Here is a 15,386-nt window from a genome sequence, read left to right on the forward strand (position 1 = left end):
AGACGGTGACGTCGAATGCGATTTCTTCGCTGCCACTATAACTACCGAGTCTGGTACTGGGTCCGACCTCAAGAATAGAGGATCTTGCTCTGGTGGACGGTACTTTTTAATGAGTCTGGAAGGAGCAGACTTTGTTGTAGCCGGCGTGAGAAAAATGTCCATTGCTGGCTCAATAAGACCCGGAACCAGTGGAAGTAAAGGTCGTGAAGATGTCCTTTGATGCAAGGTCTCAAAGATCACTGATGTCGATGGGGCCGGAGCTGCTAGCGGGATATTCAGCTTGGTTGCCCCTCTCACTAAGACCTCCTGAAATGTGTTGACATCATCTATGGGAGACACTCTTGGGGACGGTGAGTCCGATAAGGTTGGAGAGTAGTCTCGTGTGGACGATGAAGAATGTCCATGATGTGATTCCTGACGACGGTGCCTAGAGGTAGATGTACGCCTCGAGGAATAACCAGAACGCCCTGCAGATCGCGTTGGAGTCCTCGGAACAGGTTCTGGAGGAGGCGCCGGAAGAGGAGCCGTAGGTGTTACCGGCGTCTGTGGTAACGGCGACTGCCTTTGCGAGAGCTGTGGCGATGCTGGAAGTAGGATAAGCGAGGCCGAGGATTCCGAGGTTGTATAAACCCTTCTAGGCCTCTTAGATGGTCTTCTCGACGTCGAAGCACTCCTCAACGTCGAACTGCGGTGACGGCGAGTGCCTCTAGACGTCGACTCGTCTCGCCGCTGAGAACCTCTCGACGACGAACCTCGACGTCGGTGTAGTGACGGTGAACGCCTCCGACGGCGAACACTCTCTCTCGACGGCGATCTCCCTCGCTGTGTCGACGGCGAGCCCGACTCGGATCTCCTTGGCGTGGACTGTGTTCGCCGTGTCGACGGCGACCCAGATCCTCTCGACGTCGGGTGTCTTCGCCGCCTCGACGGCGAAATAGCTGTCGACGGCGAACGATGTCTTTTTCTCGCCGGCGAAGCACTCCTCGACGGCGAACATGTTGGCGCCGTTCCCTGCTTCGACGTCGACGCTCTCGACGTCGTCGGAGATCTATGTCGTTTTTCAGCAGGTCTGGAAGGAGTCATGGAGGAAACAGGTTGAGCCCTGGTAGAAGTCTGACCTTCTCCTCGCTCTGTAGTGGAATGGCCACTTTTTCTCCTGTCCTCTCTCGCCTGAAGTCGGATCTTCTCTCTATCACGAAGGGTTCTTCTAGAGAAGGTTTTACAAATGTCACACGACTCCGGTCTGTGGCTGGATGGAAGACAAATTATACAGACCCTATGTGGATCTGTTTTAGCCTTCTTTCTTCCACAAGAAGGACATTTATCAAAAAGTGAAGGCATTTCTAACTAGAAAAACCTCAAAATTCTGTCAGAATTTAACAGAAATCAGTAGAAAATGATCACTCAAAGGTAAAAACGTCGAGTGAAAATGAAATTCAGAAGATATTTCAATGAATTTCTGTCACAAAAGCTTTTGTGAGGTAGAGCTCAATGCTTCAGGGTCCTGTCAGCAGGAGCCGGAAAAAAGAACTGAGGCAACTGCCTTTTGCTGTGCATGATGGGAAACAGGAAGACTTTACTTTCTTAAAGGCACAGCTCTATTTTCATTCTGTATAATGGCAGCCTATGGGCTACACTGCCCTACATTGTTTTATTCTCATGAGAGGTGTAAATAAAATATGAGAATGTATTTATTTATGTATTTATAGAATAAATAGAGGTTTAAACGTGAAATTTACACTACAACTGTTTTTTCTTCTAACAATTTGGCCTGTGTAGCTGTTCACATAGGCTGCACATTGTTATTCTTAAGTGTTTTTCACAGACCTTTTTTGTCAAGGAGCTGATGATTGCACTTAAGAATATACTACACAACAGTGCTCCGGGGTCCCCGCAGGCGCGCGGAACTATTCAGTGCTTATGACTATACATGGAAATCCCCTACGAGAGAATGATTGTTTCTTGAGATAAGTATTGAGATCCCTGAGGTCTAGGATTGGGCACCAACTCTTCCACTTCTTTCGAACCAGGAAGAACTGGGAGTAGAATCCCTTTCTTTTGTCCTGATGTGGAACTCTCTCTATAGCTCCCTTGAGGAGCATCGACTAGACTTCCTGCTTGAGTAAGTGCAAGTGCTTTACCCTTCGAGGGAGGGAGGTCTTGTAGGAGAGTACTGTAAGAATTCCAAAGTATGGCCAAATTGAATGAGATTTAAGACCCATTGGTCTGATGTTATCTTTTGCCAATTGTGAAAGTAAAGAGAAATCCTTCCCCCTAGTTTTGTATCCAAGGGAAGGTTCACAGCCGCAGACACCAGAAAGACATTGTCTGCGTCCTGTGTCCTTCGCTTGACTTCCAGCTTTTTCTCTCTGCGAAGGTCTCGAATAAGCCACTTGCGGAGGCCGTCTTTGCTGGAACTGGGAACGAAAGGACTGAGAAGCTGCAGAGACAGAGGGGTACCTATATTGTTGGAAGCCTCCTCTATATGATGAATATCCCCGACCTCTAGCTCCCCGAAAGGGCTGTCTTTTAAACTGCAGCATGCCAAGGGACCTGGCTGTATCAGTTTTTATTGATTGAAGCGCATCATCAATGTGCTTCCCGAATAGGGCTTCACCATCAAAAGGAAGGTCCAGAATTTTGTTTTGAACCTCAGGCCTAAATGAAGTTACCCGGACCCAACCTTGCCTTCTTAGAACCGCAACTCCTGCCATCTGCCAGAAAGCCGTGGTGGCGATATCCATCGCACAGTCTATAACTTCAGCAGAAGACCTCTCACCCTCTTGAAAGACTTTCTTGGCTTCCAACTTAGAGTCCTCTGGCAGCTGATCTAGGTAAGGAGCAATGTCCACCCATAGCTGTCTATCATATCTGCCTATGATAGCCAAAGAATTAGAAGCTCTTATCATAAGCAAAGCCATCAAAGAAAAATGCTTCCCAATATTATCAAGCCTTCTACCCTCCTTGTCCGGTGGAGTAGATATTGGCACTGAAGGGTTTCTGGATCTACGTTGTGCCTCTTGGGCAATGACTAAGTCTGGTTAGGGATGGCCCGTGAGGCAGGCCGGAGAGTCTTCCGGGGCCTTATATTTCCTGTCAAGGCGAGGCAAAACTGGGGTGACGGTCGCCGGGTTCTTCATTACCTTGATGCCCTCATCCCAAATATAGTCCACAATTGGCATAGACTTTACACTTTTTTGAAATGGCTCTTTAAATTTAAAATCATACAGGAAATAGTCCATCTGCTTCGTGGGCATGGGCAGCTCAAACCTCTTTTCAGCTCTTTCCAACAAGTTGTGAAAACCCCCAATGTCACCAGGAGGGGAATCCACTGGAACTGGGGAGGGGAGGACGGGGTAGGAATCTGATAATCATTCCACTCTGTTATGACATCTGGCAATTCCCCTTCCTCTCTGTCATCGTCAGATGAAGACAGATCTTGTGTTGGTACATGCAATGGCTGGACCCCTGAATGAAGCGGAGTAGAAGGAAGAGGCACAGAGGGTGGCATAGAAAGATGCTGTACTTCCGAGCCAGCTGGCGGAAACCACCTTCTATAGTCACCCAACATCAGTTGTAAGTCAGCTATGAGTGATCCCAGCAAAGAAACCATCTGCTCCTGATAGGGATACTGCTGTGGTTGGGAATAAAATGAGTGCGGATCATGCTGTATGTCCTCTTCTAGATCCTGGCACTTCACATGTAATTCTGATGGGCTATGGGCGATCCCAAATGGGCCCTCGTCCTCTGAATCTTCCTGTTCCAAAAGCTGTGTAGGTACCAACGCTGATACCCTACTTGGAGATGTAACCAGTGGCAAGAGTAAATCAGACTTCTTATGTATTTTAACTATCGTCAACGGCATCGTTGACGGCATCGTCATCGTTGACGGCAGCGTCAACGGGATCACCGACAGAGACAGCACTGACGACGGAGAAAGTCTCATCGACGAGGAGGCCGACGACGGTAGTACCATCGTCGACAGTCTCACCGGCAGCATCGTCGACGGAGGAGAAGTGATGGGTATACTGATCGTCGATGAAGTGACTGCAAACGCCGTTGACGAGGACGTCGTCGATATGAACATCACTGAAGAGGAACCAGCCGTAGAGACAGTAGGCGAGTCTGTAAACACACCTTTCGACGCTGCCATCAATGATGCTGTCGTCGAGGTGTCGTCGTCGCAGATTTTCCAGATGGGTTTTTAAAGACATGTTTTACCACGGGAGGTGGTGTTGGAGGCTCAGAAAAAGCTCTTTTGCTGCGTTCTGAGGAGACAGAACCTACCTTAGAGTGTCTTTTGGATGAAACAGAACTTCTGTGTGGAGAAATGGAAGGACTGCCAGCTTTAGGAGACACCTGTTTGGTCTTTTTATGAGCTTTTCTAGGTGGATCCTCAGAATGGTGAGCTTGAGGAGATCTGCCTCTTTTTTGTAACTTTCTTGATGAGGAGGAGGACTCCTCACTGTCAGAACCAGACACTGGGTTTGATCTGGATTTCAACTTCTGGAGCCAAATCAGTAGCCTACCCTCTCTGTCATTGGGGGTTTTGTTAGAAAAGGTTCTGCATATCTTGCAGTCTTTGGCTACATGGTCAGGATAGAGGCAATAAATACAGTCTTTGCGTGGGTCTTCAAAGTGAAGTCTTTTCTTCCCACAGGTTTTGCAGGCCCTAAAAATACTTTTCTTTTCCTTATCTGACATGTCGAACTTTGACAAAATACAATTCCTTTTGGCTAAGTAAAAAGATCACACCTTACTTGCTGAAGAAATCCACTTTCTTTGAAGAAAAAACAGTAGAGATAGACTTCTCTGGAGATTTGACTGAGCAGAGCTCAATGGAGACTCCCTAGCACGACATGCGGTAGAAAATCTGAGGGAAAGGAGCTTCTCACAGGAGGGTTCTAGAGGGAGGGGAAGCCTGATTGGCTGGGACTTGCTTTGGTCCTTTTTACTCATAGAGACAAAGATAGGCTACTAAGGTGAAAGCCTTTGGACCCTTTTTCATTGCAGTAGCTTCTACATTGCTGTTTTGATGTACCGGGGGCTCCGACGATGGGAAAGGATTCAAGCATGTGAATGTATGAAAGTTCCAATACTGGAGTAAATATTTTTTTCTGCTATTTGGGGATTGTCACCGAGTACGTCAGTGACGACACGAAGGCAGTGGGATATGAGTTCAGGTGAGTTTTATTTATTCTGTGGATTCTGGTGTGACATATAATTAACATCAGCTGTACTGTTCACTCTTTGTCTGTCCTCTGCTGGATGTCAAGTCTCCTTCCCTTTTCTCTCTCTTCCAGGGCTCTCAGGAGGCGCATGTGGGAAAGAACAAGATAAAGTATTGGTAAGTTCCTTTCCTTTATTCCCTATTCTTTGTTTTACTATTCTTCCCTATCTCCTGTCTCGGTTGTCTGAAGGGTTTTCCTCTCCTTCTTCTCTATTGCTGCCCTGTTTTCTGTCGTATAATTGATTATTATCTGCAATTCGTTGATGGCTCCTGGGTTGTCTTTCTCTCTCTCTTTACATTTTCCTGTTGTACGCTTTTCTTTCCTTTTCTTGGCCTTCTTTTGGATTCTCGCTTCTCTCTCTCTTTTAGCCTCTTGGGTCTCTCTCTCGCTCTCTCTGCCCCTATTTGTGTGGCTTCCTTTCTCTCCTGTTTGTTGATTCTCCTTTCTATTTTCCTGTTGTCTCTTATCTCTTTAGACTTGCCCTCGTATGTTCTCTCCTACTTCCCGCCCCCTTGATTTCCCCTTTATGTCCTTCCCGCTCCCCTCCTTATCTTCGTCCCGCTCCTCCTCCCTGCCACCCGCCCCTTTCCCCTGTTTTCCCCTAAATTAGTTTATGGACTCACCTGGCTGTGCCACGCTTCTCCTGAAGCGTGGCTAGAGTCTTTGCGGTGCGCCTCCTACCCGTCTGTCAGTGTTCCAGACACGTCCTCGCCCGTGTCCTGGCTCTTCACTGGCGGCCCTCTCTTCCGTCCGTCTTCTCCTTCCCACAGTCCGACGTCTTCCGGGCTCTCCTCCTCGTCCGGCACCTGTCTCTCTTCCTGTTCAGCATTCTCCTCCTCGTCCGGTGCCTGTCTCTCTTCCTGTTCGGCATTCTCCTCCTAGTCCACCGCCCGCTTTAACCTCGGAACTCCAAGGTGACTGGCTATTCCGCCCTCCAGTTCCGGGTTGCCCGTGGCAGCGGCAGCACATGCTGCCTTCACGGATGGGTCAGGCAGCGCCGGCCCTTCACAGACACTCCCCCTAGCGAGCGACTGATAGAGGCGCTCCGAGCCTGGATACCGAGACAGGTAATCGGCATTCGCCATGCTGGCACCAGGGGAATGACGAATCTGGAAAGAAAAAGGCTGGAGTGAGAGAAACCACCAGAGCACCCGGGCATTGGTGTCTTTGTGTTGGGCAAGCCAGGGTAATGGAGCATAATCTGTCAATAGTATGAAAGTTCGTCCCTCCAAATAGTACCGTAGGGATTCCACTGCCCATTTGATTGCCAAACATTCCTTTTCCAGGGTGGGGTAGTGCTGCTCCCGAGGAAGGAGCTTACGGCTAATGTAGACAATGGGATGTAAGGCCCCATCCTCTTTTTCTTGTGATAGCACCGCCCCCAGTCCCATATCGGAGGCATCGGTCTGTACCACAAAAGGTTTGGTGAAGTCGGGACAACATAGGATCGGTCCGGATGTCAGGAAGTGTTTTAAACACAAGAGTGTTGGACTAATGGAGTTCGTCCTGGAGTTTTTGAAAATACGTCTAGATTATCACTGACAAGGGTTTTAAGCTGGTTAAGTTTGGATTCAAAGAGGGCAGTATTAACCTGAGGGTTAGGGCTGTTAGTCCTTAAACTAGATGGGAGGGGGTGGAGGGGTATGTCTTCTTCTGATTCCTTTGCTATGTATAGATTTGGGTGTTCGTCTGTTGACTCACACCACTTTTTCAGAAGATTAATATGATAAATTTGTTCCCGGACGGTACCCGGGGGTATTGCGAGTTTATAGGTGGGGCGATTGATCTGTTCTATTACTTCGTAAGGTCCTTGCCATCTGGCCAGTAATTTGTTTTCACAAGTGGGCAATAATACCAACGCTTTTTCTCCCACCCTTAGACTACGGAAAAAGCTTTTGGAGTCATATAGGGCCTCATTCCTACTCTGGCGGGCGGCGGTCGCCGCCCGCTAGGCGGGAACCGCCATATGGCCGCTCCGCGGTCGAAAGACCGCTGGGGCCATTCCGACCTTCCCGCTGGGCCGGCGGGCGCTAACATTGTTAGCGCCCGCCGGCCCAGCGGGAAGGCGGCTTGCAACACTGAAGCCGGCTCCGAATGGAGCCGGCGGTGCTGCAGGTGTGCGACGGGTGCAGTTGCACCCGTCGCGCTTTTCACTGTCTGCTAAGCAGACAGTGAAAAGCATGCTGGGGCCCTGTTAGGGGGCCCCTGCACTGCCCATGCCACTGGCATGGGCAGTGCAGGGGCCCCCAGGACAACCGTTCCCGCCATCCTGTTCCTGGCGGTGAAAACCGCCAGGAACAGGCTGGCGGGAAGGGGGTCGGAATCCAAGCAGCGCCGCCATGGAGGATTAGCCCAGCCGGGGGAAATCCGGCGGGAAACCGCCAGACCCGGTTTTCCGACCGCGGCTTTACCGCCGCGGTTGGAATGGGCTTTGAAGCACCGCCAGCCTGTTGGCGGTGCTTCCGTCATCTGCGACCCTGGCGGTCATAGACCGCCAGGGTCAGAATGACCCCCATAATCTTTTCTGTTTGTGTTGGGCCTCTCTCAAAGCAGTGTGGGTTTCCTCTCATACCGTATGTAGGTTTTCCCTCAACTCTCTGGTGTAAGTAAGGATATCTTTGACCTCTTCCTCCGATTCTTCCCACTGTTCTGCCAACATTTCTAAAAGCGTACGGGGTTGTCTCCCAAACAGCAACTCAAAAGGGCTATGTCCTGTGGATGCCTGGACATGCGTGCGTATGGCATAAAGAACCAACGGTAGCTTCTTTTCCCAGTCTTTGCCTGCTTCAGAAATGATTTTTCAGAGTAGTGTTTTGATAGTCTTATTATTCCATTCCACTAAACCGTCTGAGGATGATATACTGAGGTCCTTATCTGTTTGACCCCTAATGAGTGGCATATTTCGGCCATAAGCCGTGACATAAATGGAGTTCCCTGGTCTGTCAGTATCTCCTTTGGAAAACCTACACAGGAGAAAAACTCGACCATTGCCTGTGATATGGTTTTAGTATGCATACTGGAGATAGGTATAGCCTAGGGATACCGGGTCGCGTAGTTGACCAAGACTGGGAGGTACTGGCGTCCTTTGACTGACGGGGTTAGGGGTCCTACAATATCTAGTCCGACCCGAGAAAAAGGGGTTTCAATAATTGGGAGGGGTTGTAGAGGGGCCGGCCCATGAGGGGATGGATTAATTAGTTGACACTTTGGGCATTCTTAACAGTGTTTCCTAATATCCCCATATACCCCCGGCCAATAAAAACACCGTAATATCGCTGCCTCAGTCTTTTCTCTTCCCATGTGTCCCTCCCCATTATCTCCATGTGCTAAATGTAGGACCTGTTGTCTGTGTGTTTGGGGTATTACTAATTGCGAGACTCTTCCTGCTGTGTTGGGTGTACATCTGTACAACAAGTTACTTTCTATTGTGAAGGTAGGACCTACTGATCGTCCGTCCGGATGGAGGGCCTGCTGCCAGGCGTTTTTCAGGGTGGGATCTTCTCGTTGTGTCTGTCTAAAACTCCCTGCGATTGTTAGGACTGTGGCGGTCTGTGGTACGGGTTCAGAGGTTTCAGGAGTAAGGGGGTTTAGGTATTTTTGTCGTTGTTCCCTCTTTTCTTTTCGGCTAAGTTTCTTTCTCAAAGGTCTTGCGTCTATCTCGGTTGTCCCAAAGGGTGCTTCGTCCCACCAGACGTTGGCTATATTTTCTTGGCAGGCCTTTTCTAAGAGAGGGGTGAAGTTCACGTAGTCAGTACCGAGGATTAGATCCTCCCCCAGGTTTGAGATCATCCCCACAGCAATTGTTTCCTCGGTCCCTCTCCAATTGAGAAGGTCCATGGCCACCGAATACAGCCGTTGCTCTCCATGGACGCATGTGTTCAGGACTTGAGTCTGAGGAGTCCATTGTTCGGGTTTCACCAGGTCCTGTCTAACTACACTTTGGCTACACCCTGAATCTACTAGAGCTTTCCTTTCTATGCCATTAAGATAGACAGTTAGGACATATTTAGCTCTCTAATTGCCCGACCATAATATTCGACCCTTCATCATTCCGATCTCCAATGGGTTCCTCCGTTTCTTTCTTTAAGGGACAGTTACGAGCAATGTGTCCCCATTCTGAACAGTGGAAACACTGGGGTCCAGTTGTAGGATGGCTTGGAGCAGAGGAAGAGGTAGGGATTGCCAGGTCTGAGCCATGCAAAGTCATGGGTCGTGGATGTATGGGTTTCACTGTCCCTGCACGTGTGTTGGTGGTGGTCGTTGGTTTAGAGGAGACACTGCGGAAATCCGGGGCTTGATGGTAGGCACAAGCAAGGTCTATTGCTGTGTTATTGGTTAAACCAGGGTGTTGTCTGACCCAATTCCGGGTGCTGGGAGGGAGGGCTTCCAAGTACTGTTCGAGTATGATAGCATCGAACATCTCCTCTTTAGAGGTCTTTGTGGGGTGCAACCATTTTCCCCCAGCATGGTGTACCCGGTAGTACAAAGTACGTGGATTCTCCTGGTGTATCCACTTCGTCTGTCTAAACTTAGCCCATAACTTTCTTTATCCAATCCTATACGCTCTAGGATTGCCTTCTTTATTTCAGTGTAGGGAGTAATTCCTCCAGGATTTACCGCTTGATAGGCAGCTTGCAGTTGCCCAGTTAGTAAGGGTGCTATGTATTGTCCCCATTTATCCTCAGGCCAATTGGCAGTACTTGTTACTCTCTCACAATTCGTAAAAAACAAATCGGGGTCCTCCTGTTCTTGGTACTTCTGAAGAACAGTGCTAGGCACGTTGGTATGTACTTTGGTGTGCGCAATGGTGTCGGTCAGTTTTCCCAAGGCAGTCTCATGGACCAATTGGTTGTTGGCCATGATGGTGGCCTGGCTTTTCAGCGCTGTTTGCAGTGCTTCTCGCTCTTCTTTGGCTTCCTTGAGTTGTTGTTCCCAGACCAATTGTAAGTGGCGCTGACCCTCGGCCAGTTGGGCTATCATATCTGCCAGTGTGGGTTTCTCCTCCATGGTGTTGGGTCTTTCATATGACAAAATCCCACTTCTGACACCACTTGTCACCGAGTACGTCAGTGACGACACAAAGGCAGTGGGATATGAGTTCAGGTGAGTTTTATTTATTCTGTGGATTCTGGTGTGACATATAATTTACATCAGCTGTACTGTTCACTCTTTGTCTATCCTCCGCTGGATGTCAAGTCTCCTTCCCTTTTCTTTCTCTTTCAGGGCTCTCAGGAGGCGCATGTGGGAAAGAACAAGATAAAGTATCGGTAAGTTCCTTTTTTCCCCATTCTTTGGTTTACTATTCTTCCCTATCTCCTGTCTCGTTTGTCTGAGGGGTTTTCCTCTCCTTCTTCTCTATTGCTTCCCTGTTTTCTGTTGTATAATTGATTATTATCTGCAATTCGTTGATGGCTCCTGGGTTGTCTTTCTCTCTCTCTTTACATTTTCCTGTTGTACTCTTTTCTTTCCTTTTCTTGGCCTTCTTTTAGATTCTCCCTTCTCTCTCTCTTTTAGCCTCTTGGGTCTCTCTCTCGCTCTTTCTGCCCCTATTTGTGTGGCTTCCTTTCTCTCCTGTTTGTTGATTCTCCTTTCTATTTTCCTGTTGTCTCTTATCTCTTTAGACTTGCCCTCGTATGTTCTCTCCTACCTCCCACCCCCTTGATTTCCCCTTTATGTCCTTCCCGCTCCCCTCCTTATCTTCGTCCCGCTCCTCCTCCCTGCCACCCCCCCTTTCCTCTGTTTTCCCCTAAATTAGTTTATGGACGCACCTGGCTGTGCCACGCTTCTCCTGAAGCGTGGCCGGAGTCTTTGCAGTGCGCCTCCTGCGCCGCTGTCAGTGTTCCGATCACGTCCTCGCCTTCGCTTGTGTCCTGGCTCTTCACTAGCGGCCCTCTCTTCCGTCCGTCTTCTCCTTCCCACAGTCCGACGTCTTCCGGGTTCTCCTCCTTGTCCGCCGCCCGTCTCTCTTCCTGTTCGGCGTTCTCCTCCTCGTCCGCCGCCCGTCTCTCTTCCTGTTCGGCGTTCTCCTCCTCGTCCGCCGCCCGCTTTAACCTCGGAACTCCAGGGTGACTGGCTATTCCGCCCTCCAGTTCCGGGTTGCCCGTGGCAGCGGCAGCACATGCTGCCTTCACGGACTGGTCGGGCAGCACCGGCCGCTCATCACAGGGATACCTAAAGTAAGCAATAATACAATCGCCTGGAATGCGCTTAACAGAAGGCCTAACCCAGGCAACACGGCGGGCCCACAGAATGTTTCTAGAATCACACACATCAAAATTTGTATGGTTAACTAACCAATGTTGTAAAGTTAATGAGTCGATTCTGGGTAAGAATTGGGCACCGAGAGAACACTGGCCAAAACGATGACATATGGACAACAATCAGGGGGATATTAATCACTGGTAAATTAGGGGTTGGAATAACAACTAAGGGCTCTTGCAACACCTCGCTAAGGGCTACTGGTGGTGCATTAAAAACAGGTAATTTAAATATAGGGGCTAAAGTAGTCTAAGACCGATTAACTTGCGAGCGTGGTCCAACTCGCAGTCGACTTCTTAACGCTTCCTGGCTGATAGTTTCGGGAGGAGGGGCATTCAGCGGGGAAAGATGTCCCAATGGGGTTGTTTCAGAATTCCTTACATCGTTCAGAGGTCCCTGGGTAGCGACATCTGGTGTTCCTGGCATATTGCTAGAATGTTTTCTACTGCTGTTTCCAATTTTTCCAATCTTTCTCTCGGGGGAATTAAACACTCTTTCAGGGAAACTGTAAACATTTGAGAAACTATATCCCAAACCAAGTTCTGTGCAATGCCCAGGTTGTCCATTTCACCCTGTTCCCCTACATTTGTCCCTTTCAAAGAAGATGGTGGGACAGCAGTAGACCTTGCTTTCCCCTTGCGCTTGGGGGCTGGGGAAACTTTAGTTAGAATACGGGTATGATACTCCTCACAGAGTTTAGGTACAGTCCTACTAACTATGGGGTCTCCTAAACTAAGATTAGGAGTGGGACAATTTGAGTCGATAATAATATCCTTTCCTCCCTCTTTAGCTTCTGCACCAAGTATCCCTGTAAAAGCAGTGAGGGGAGGACCAGAACAACCCAGAGACAAATGCCTCTCCACCAGATCAATCTATTTAGAGACAACAATAACCGCTTGCGCCAAAAAATACTCAATTGTTGTAGAATTACTTCCTAATGGAGTCTTACTGCAGGCTGTCTTCTTCCTGCCCATGGTTACTACTGGCCAGGTAGGCCCCCTCTAAAAAAGATTGTAGGCTGGATATGGCCCCAAAATAAACCCTATTGCACGTACCACTTAGTACGCCGCTTACTGTACAGTATAAATCAAAAGGCACAGAACCAAGAGAGTGGGCCCAGCCCGGGCCTATACCGGCCGCTGACGGGCCCGCCCTTGGACCATGCGTATCCCGTGCTGTGGGATGGCAGGTGCACTTTTAGCCCGTCGCCAGGGAAGGACCGCCCCCAAAAGAGACCAACTCTGCAACTACGCCTCCGGGCATGCTGTAGCTGGCAGAGATTATGTTGGTGTGTTCCCAATGATCCGAAAGGAGTGGCCACCCAGCCGATGAAGTTCCAAACAGCCTGTGCTGTGCAGTTATTATTGTGAGCGGCCTCATTGATAGTCTACCCACAAACAATCGGGGCAAATTCTGTCTGCAGTATTAAGGTCCACTTTCAAAGTGATAGGACACTTGGGTGGAAGGGTATGTCTGTAAAAAGACTTTGCAGGTTATCTGCCACCGTCTTTCTTAGCCTCTGCAATTTCCACAGCAAAGTAGAGGACATCCTGACAGGTTGATTCAGTGTGGCAGACAGTAAGACATCCTGAGATTTACCTTAAGACAATAATGTGAATACTTGCTGAGTGGTGTGGTTGCCGGTAAGGCAGATTTTGACGTGGCCTCTTTATTGGCAGCCCCTTTTCTAGGACATCAAAAATGTTCTTCCATTGCACTTAAAAAGTGATTCGTCTCACTACTGTGTTGATTCAAGACAGGAACATCAAGTTACTCAAAGGTCCGATAAAGATACATCCAGATCGAACAGATGGAAACAGCTTGTCCTGACATCGAGGGGCTGCTATGGGAGACAAAAGGGGCTCACTCCAGGCCCCTTTTTCACTGGCTGCTCTGGCTGGAGAACGTGGCGCCTTAATGCAGGCCTCGTCTCCCACAGGGCGTATTTGCTGAATTAACGTGGCATGCAGGCTTCAAAATGTTATTCCTTTCACCACAGGATTTGGATTGCTGGTCCCACCCACTTTTTTTCTGTAGAATGTGCAGAACACAGATTTGTGGGTTTCTTTACCTGAAGATTGGGGTATCGATCTCTGTGTAAACACGTTTAAAATATTGACTTGCATATGCAGAGTGCTTTCGATCACAGGCTGGGACCCCCAACCCCAATATATGCCAAGAGACCCGATTCAGGTGGTAGGCTCCCAATTTGTCAGTCCTGCCAATTTTCTCAGGTCCGTGCATGTATTGAATACTTCTTGTGTTATTAGCCATTAAACAATGCTTCCTTGACAGAACATGGGCACGAGTACAAATAGGCATGACGGGTAAAAGGATTAAAAATAGAGATTTTAGAAATGGCCTAAATCATCTTTCTGTTTTCCCATAGTTCTGTTTTGTCCCATTACTGTTTATGTTGTTTTTAGAACATTTTTCTTATGTTTTAATAATATTTGATGCAATCTTCTCTGATTAATAATTGAGTGGCCAACGTTTTGTTATATGACAATGATTTGGTTTTAATACACTGCAAGCCTAACAACCTTCGATGCCAGCTTACTATGCTAGCAGCGTATTGCACAAGCAATAAGTTAGCAATTAATGTCAATAAGACCCAATAATGCAGTTTGCTAAAATAGAGTCTATGGACGGATGTTAGCGAGTGAAAAAAAGAGGAGAAAACTAACACCTAGAAGTATTAGAGCATGTGTACTCGCAAACTTGTTCCCAGGGACCACAAAGTTTGGTCTGTGAAATGACCGAGGTCCGCACTGATGCCAGCAGGGAGGAAGCCAGGGGATGGGGTAGGGTTGAAATGGCAGTAAGGTGCACGTCGGAGAAGTGAAGCATATACATCTAGTGTTTGAATTGCACAATGTGAAACCAAAAACCTGGGATTAATCCCAGCTTCTTCACTTAACTAAATTGTGTGATTCCACGCAATTATTTTACTCTCCTTTTTCTTCATTCATGTTTAAAAACTACCACTTAAAATGCTTCTTACTTCACTGATATAATCTAATGCACTAAGGTGAAACGGTTATTCGTGTACAATTTTTGAATTTGGAACAGACTTTATCATACTTGTACACTTTTGCTGTAAGATGTTTTTAAAAATGAAGGGTTTCTATATAGTAGTACAAGACACCTTAGTTACTTCCTTTCCTTAACTTTAATTAACCTGTAAATACATGTTTGCCTGTTTATTTAACATCGTTTTAATGACTGTGTCGAGTTGAGTCCAGTACCTATGTTGACCAGGGGACCACATGGAAAGGTCAGGAGGGCTGCATGGGGCCCCCGGGCCGTACTTTGAGTATCTCTGTATTAGAGAGTCACATTTGCTACTACCTTGCACTGGGTGGAGTTTCAAAATATAATAACTAAAAATACACAAATGGCTACAAAAGGCTTATGTAGGATTAATCAAGAGTTCTGTGATTAAACACTTCAATCACCCATTAACATGTACCTCCAAAATAGGTGTATGCATGTTAGACTGAGATGCTGAAATTCAACTTTATTAATAAGTTAGTTAATGGAGGGGTACCCTCAGTTGCTATTCAAAGCTGGAAAGACCGACTGCAGCCACAAAATAAAGTCTTAAACTTAGTTTGTAGACAAGTTAACACTTCCCCTACCAAATATGGGATCGTTTTTCATTTTTAGGGCAAATTGTGTAAGTCATTTTACCTTTACAGAGAGATGTTAAGAGAACAAATGTGTCATCATTCTCTGATGATAAAATCTATGAATGTACTAAAAAAAATGTACAGCACCTGGCAAATTATAATATATGTTTTGCTGTGTATCTTTCGCTCTCTATTCATCCAACAACATAGATACGTATCATGTTAATGAAGTGGGGCCAGTTAGCCTAACAGTCTGATGAGAAAA

At 47.7% G+C, this 15,386-nt stretch overlaps 1 protein-coding gene across 1 annotated transcript in view; it reads right to left on the reverse strand.

The window, feature by feature from the left end:
- Window positions 1-15,386, reverse strand: part of LOC138267043 (uncharacterized) — a 131,837-nt gene that overhangs the window by 80,412 nt on the left and 36,039 nt on the right. Inside the window, exons 3-4 of the mRNA XM_069215890.1 lie at window positions 11,000-11,581; window positions 5,855-6,340 (exon numbers count right to left, since the gene is read on the reverse strand). Coding sequence (XP_069071991.1) covers window positions 6,110-6,340; window positions 11,000-11,581 — 813 coding nt within the window. The 3' untranslated portion in view covers window positions 5,855-6,109. The remainder of the gene's footprint in view (window positions 1-5,854; window positions 6,341-10,999; window positions 11,582-15,386) is intronic.

The sequence above is a fragment of the Pleurodeles waltl genome, chromosome 12, assembly GCF_031143425.1.
Source record: "Pleurodeles waltl isolate 20211129_DDA chromosome 12, aPleWal1.hap1.20221129, whole genome shotgun sequence".
NCBI lineage: Eukaryota > Metazoa > Chordata > Amphibia > Caudata > Salamandridae > Pleurodeles > Pleurodeles waltl.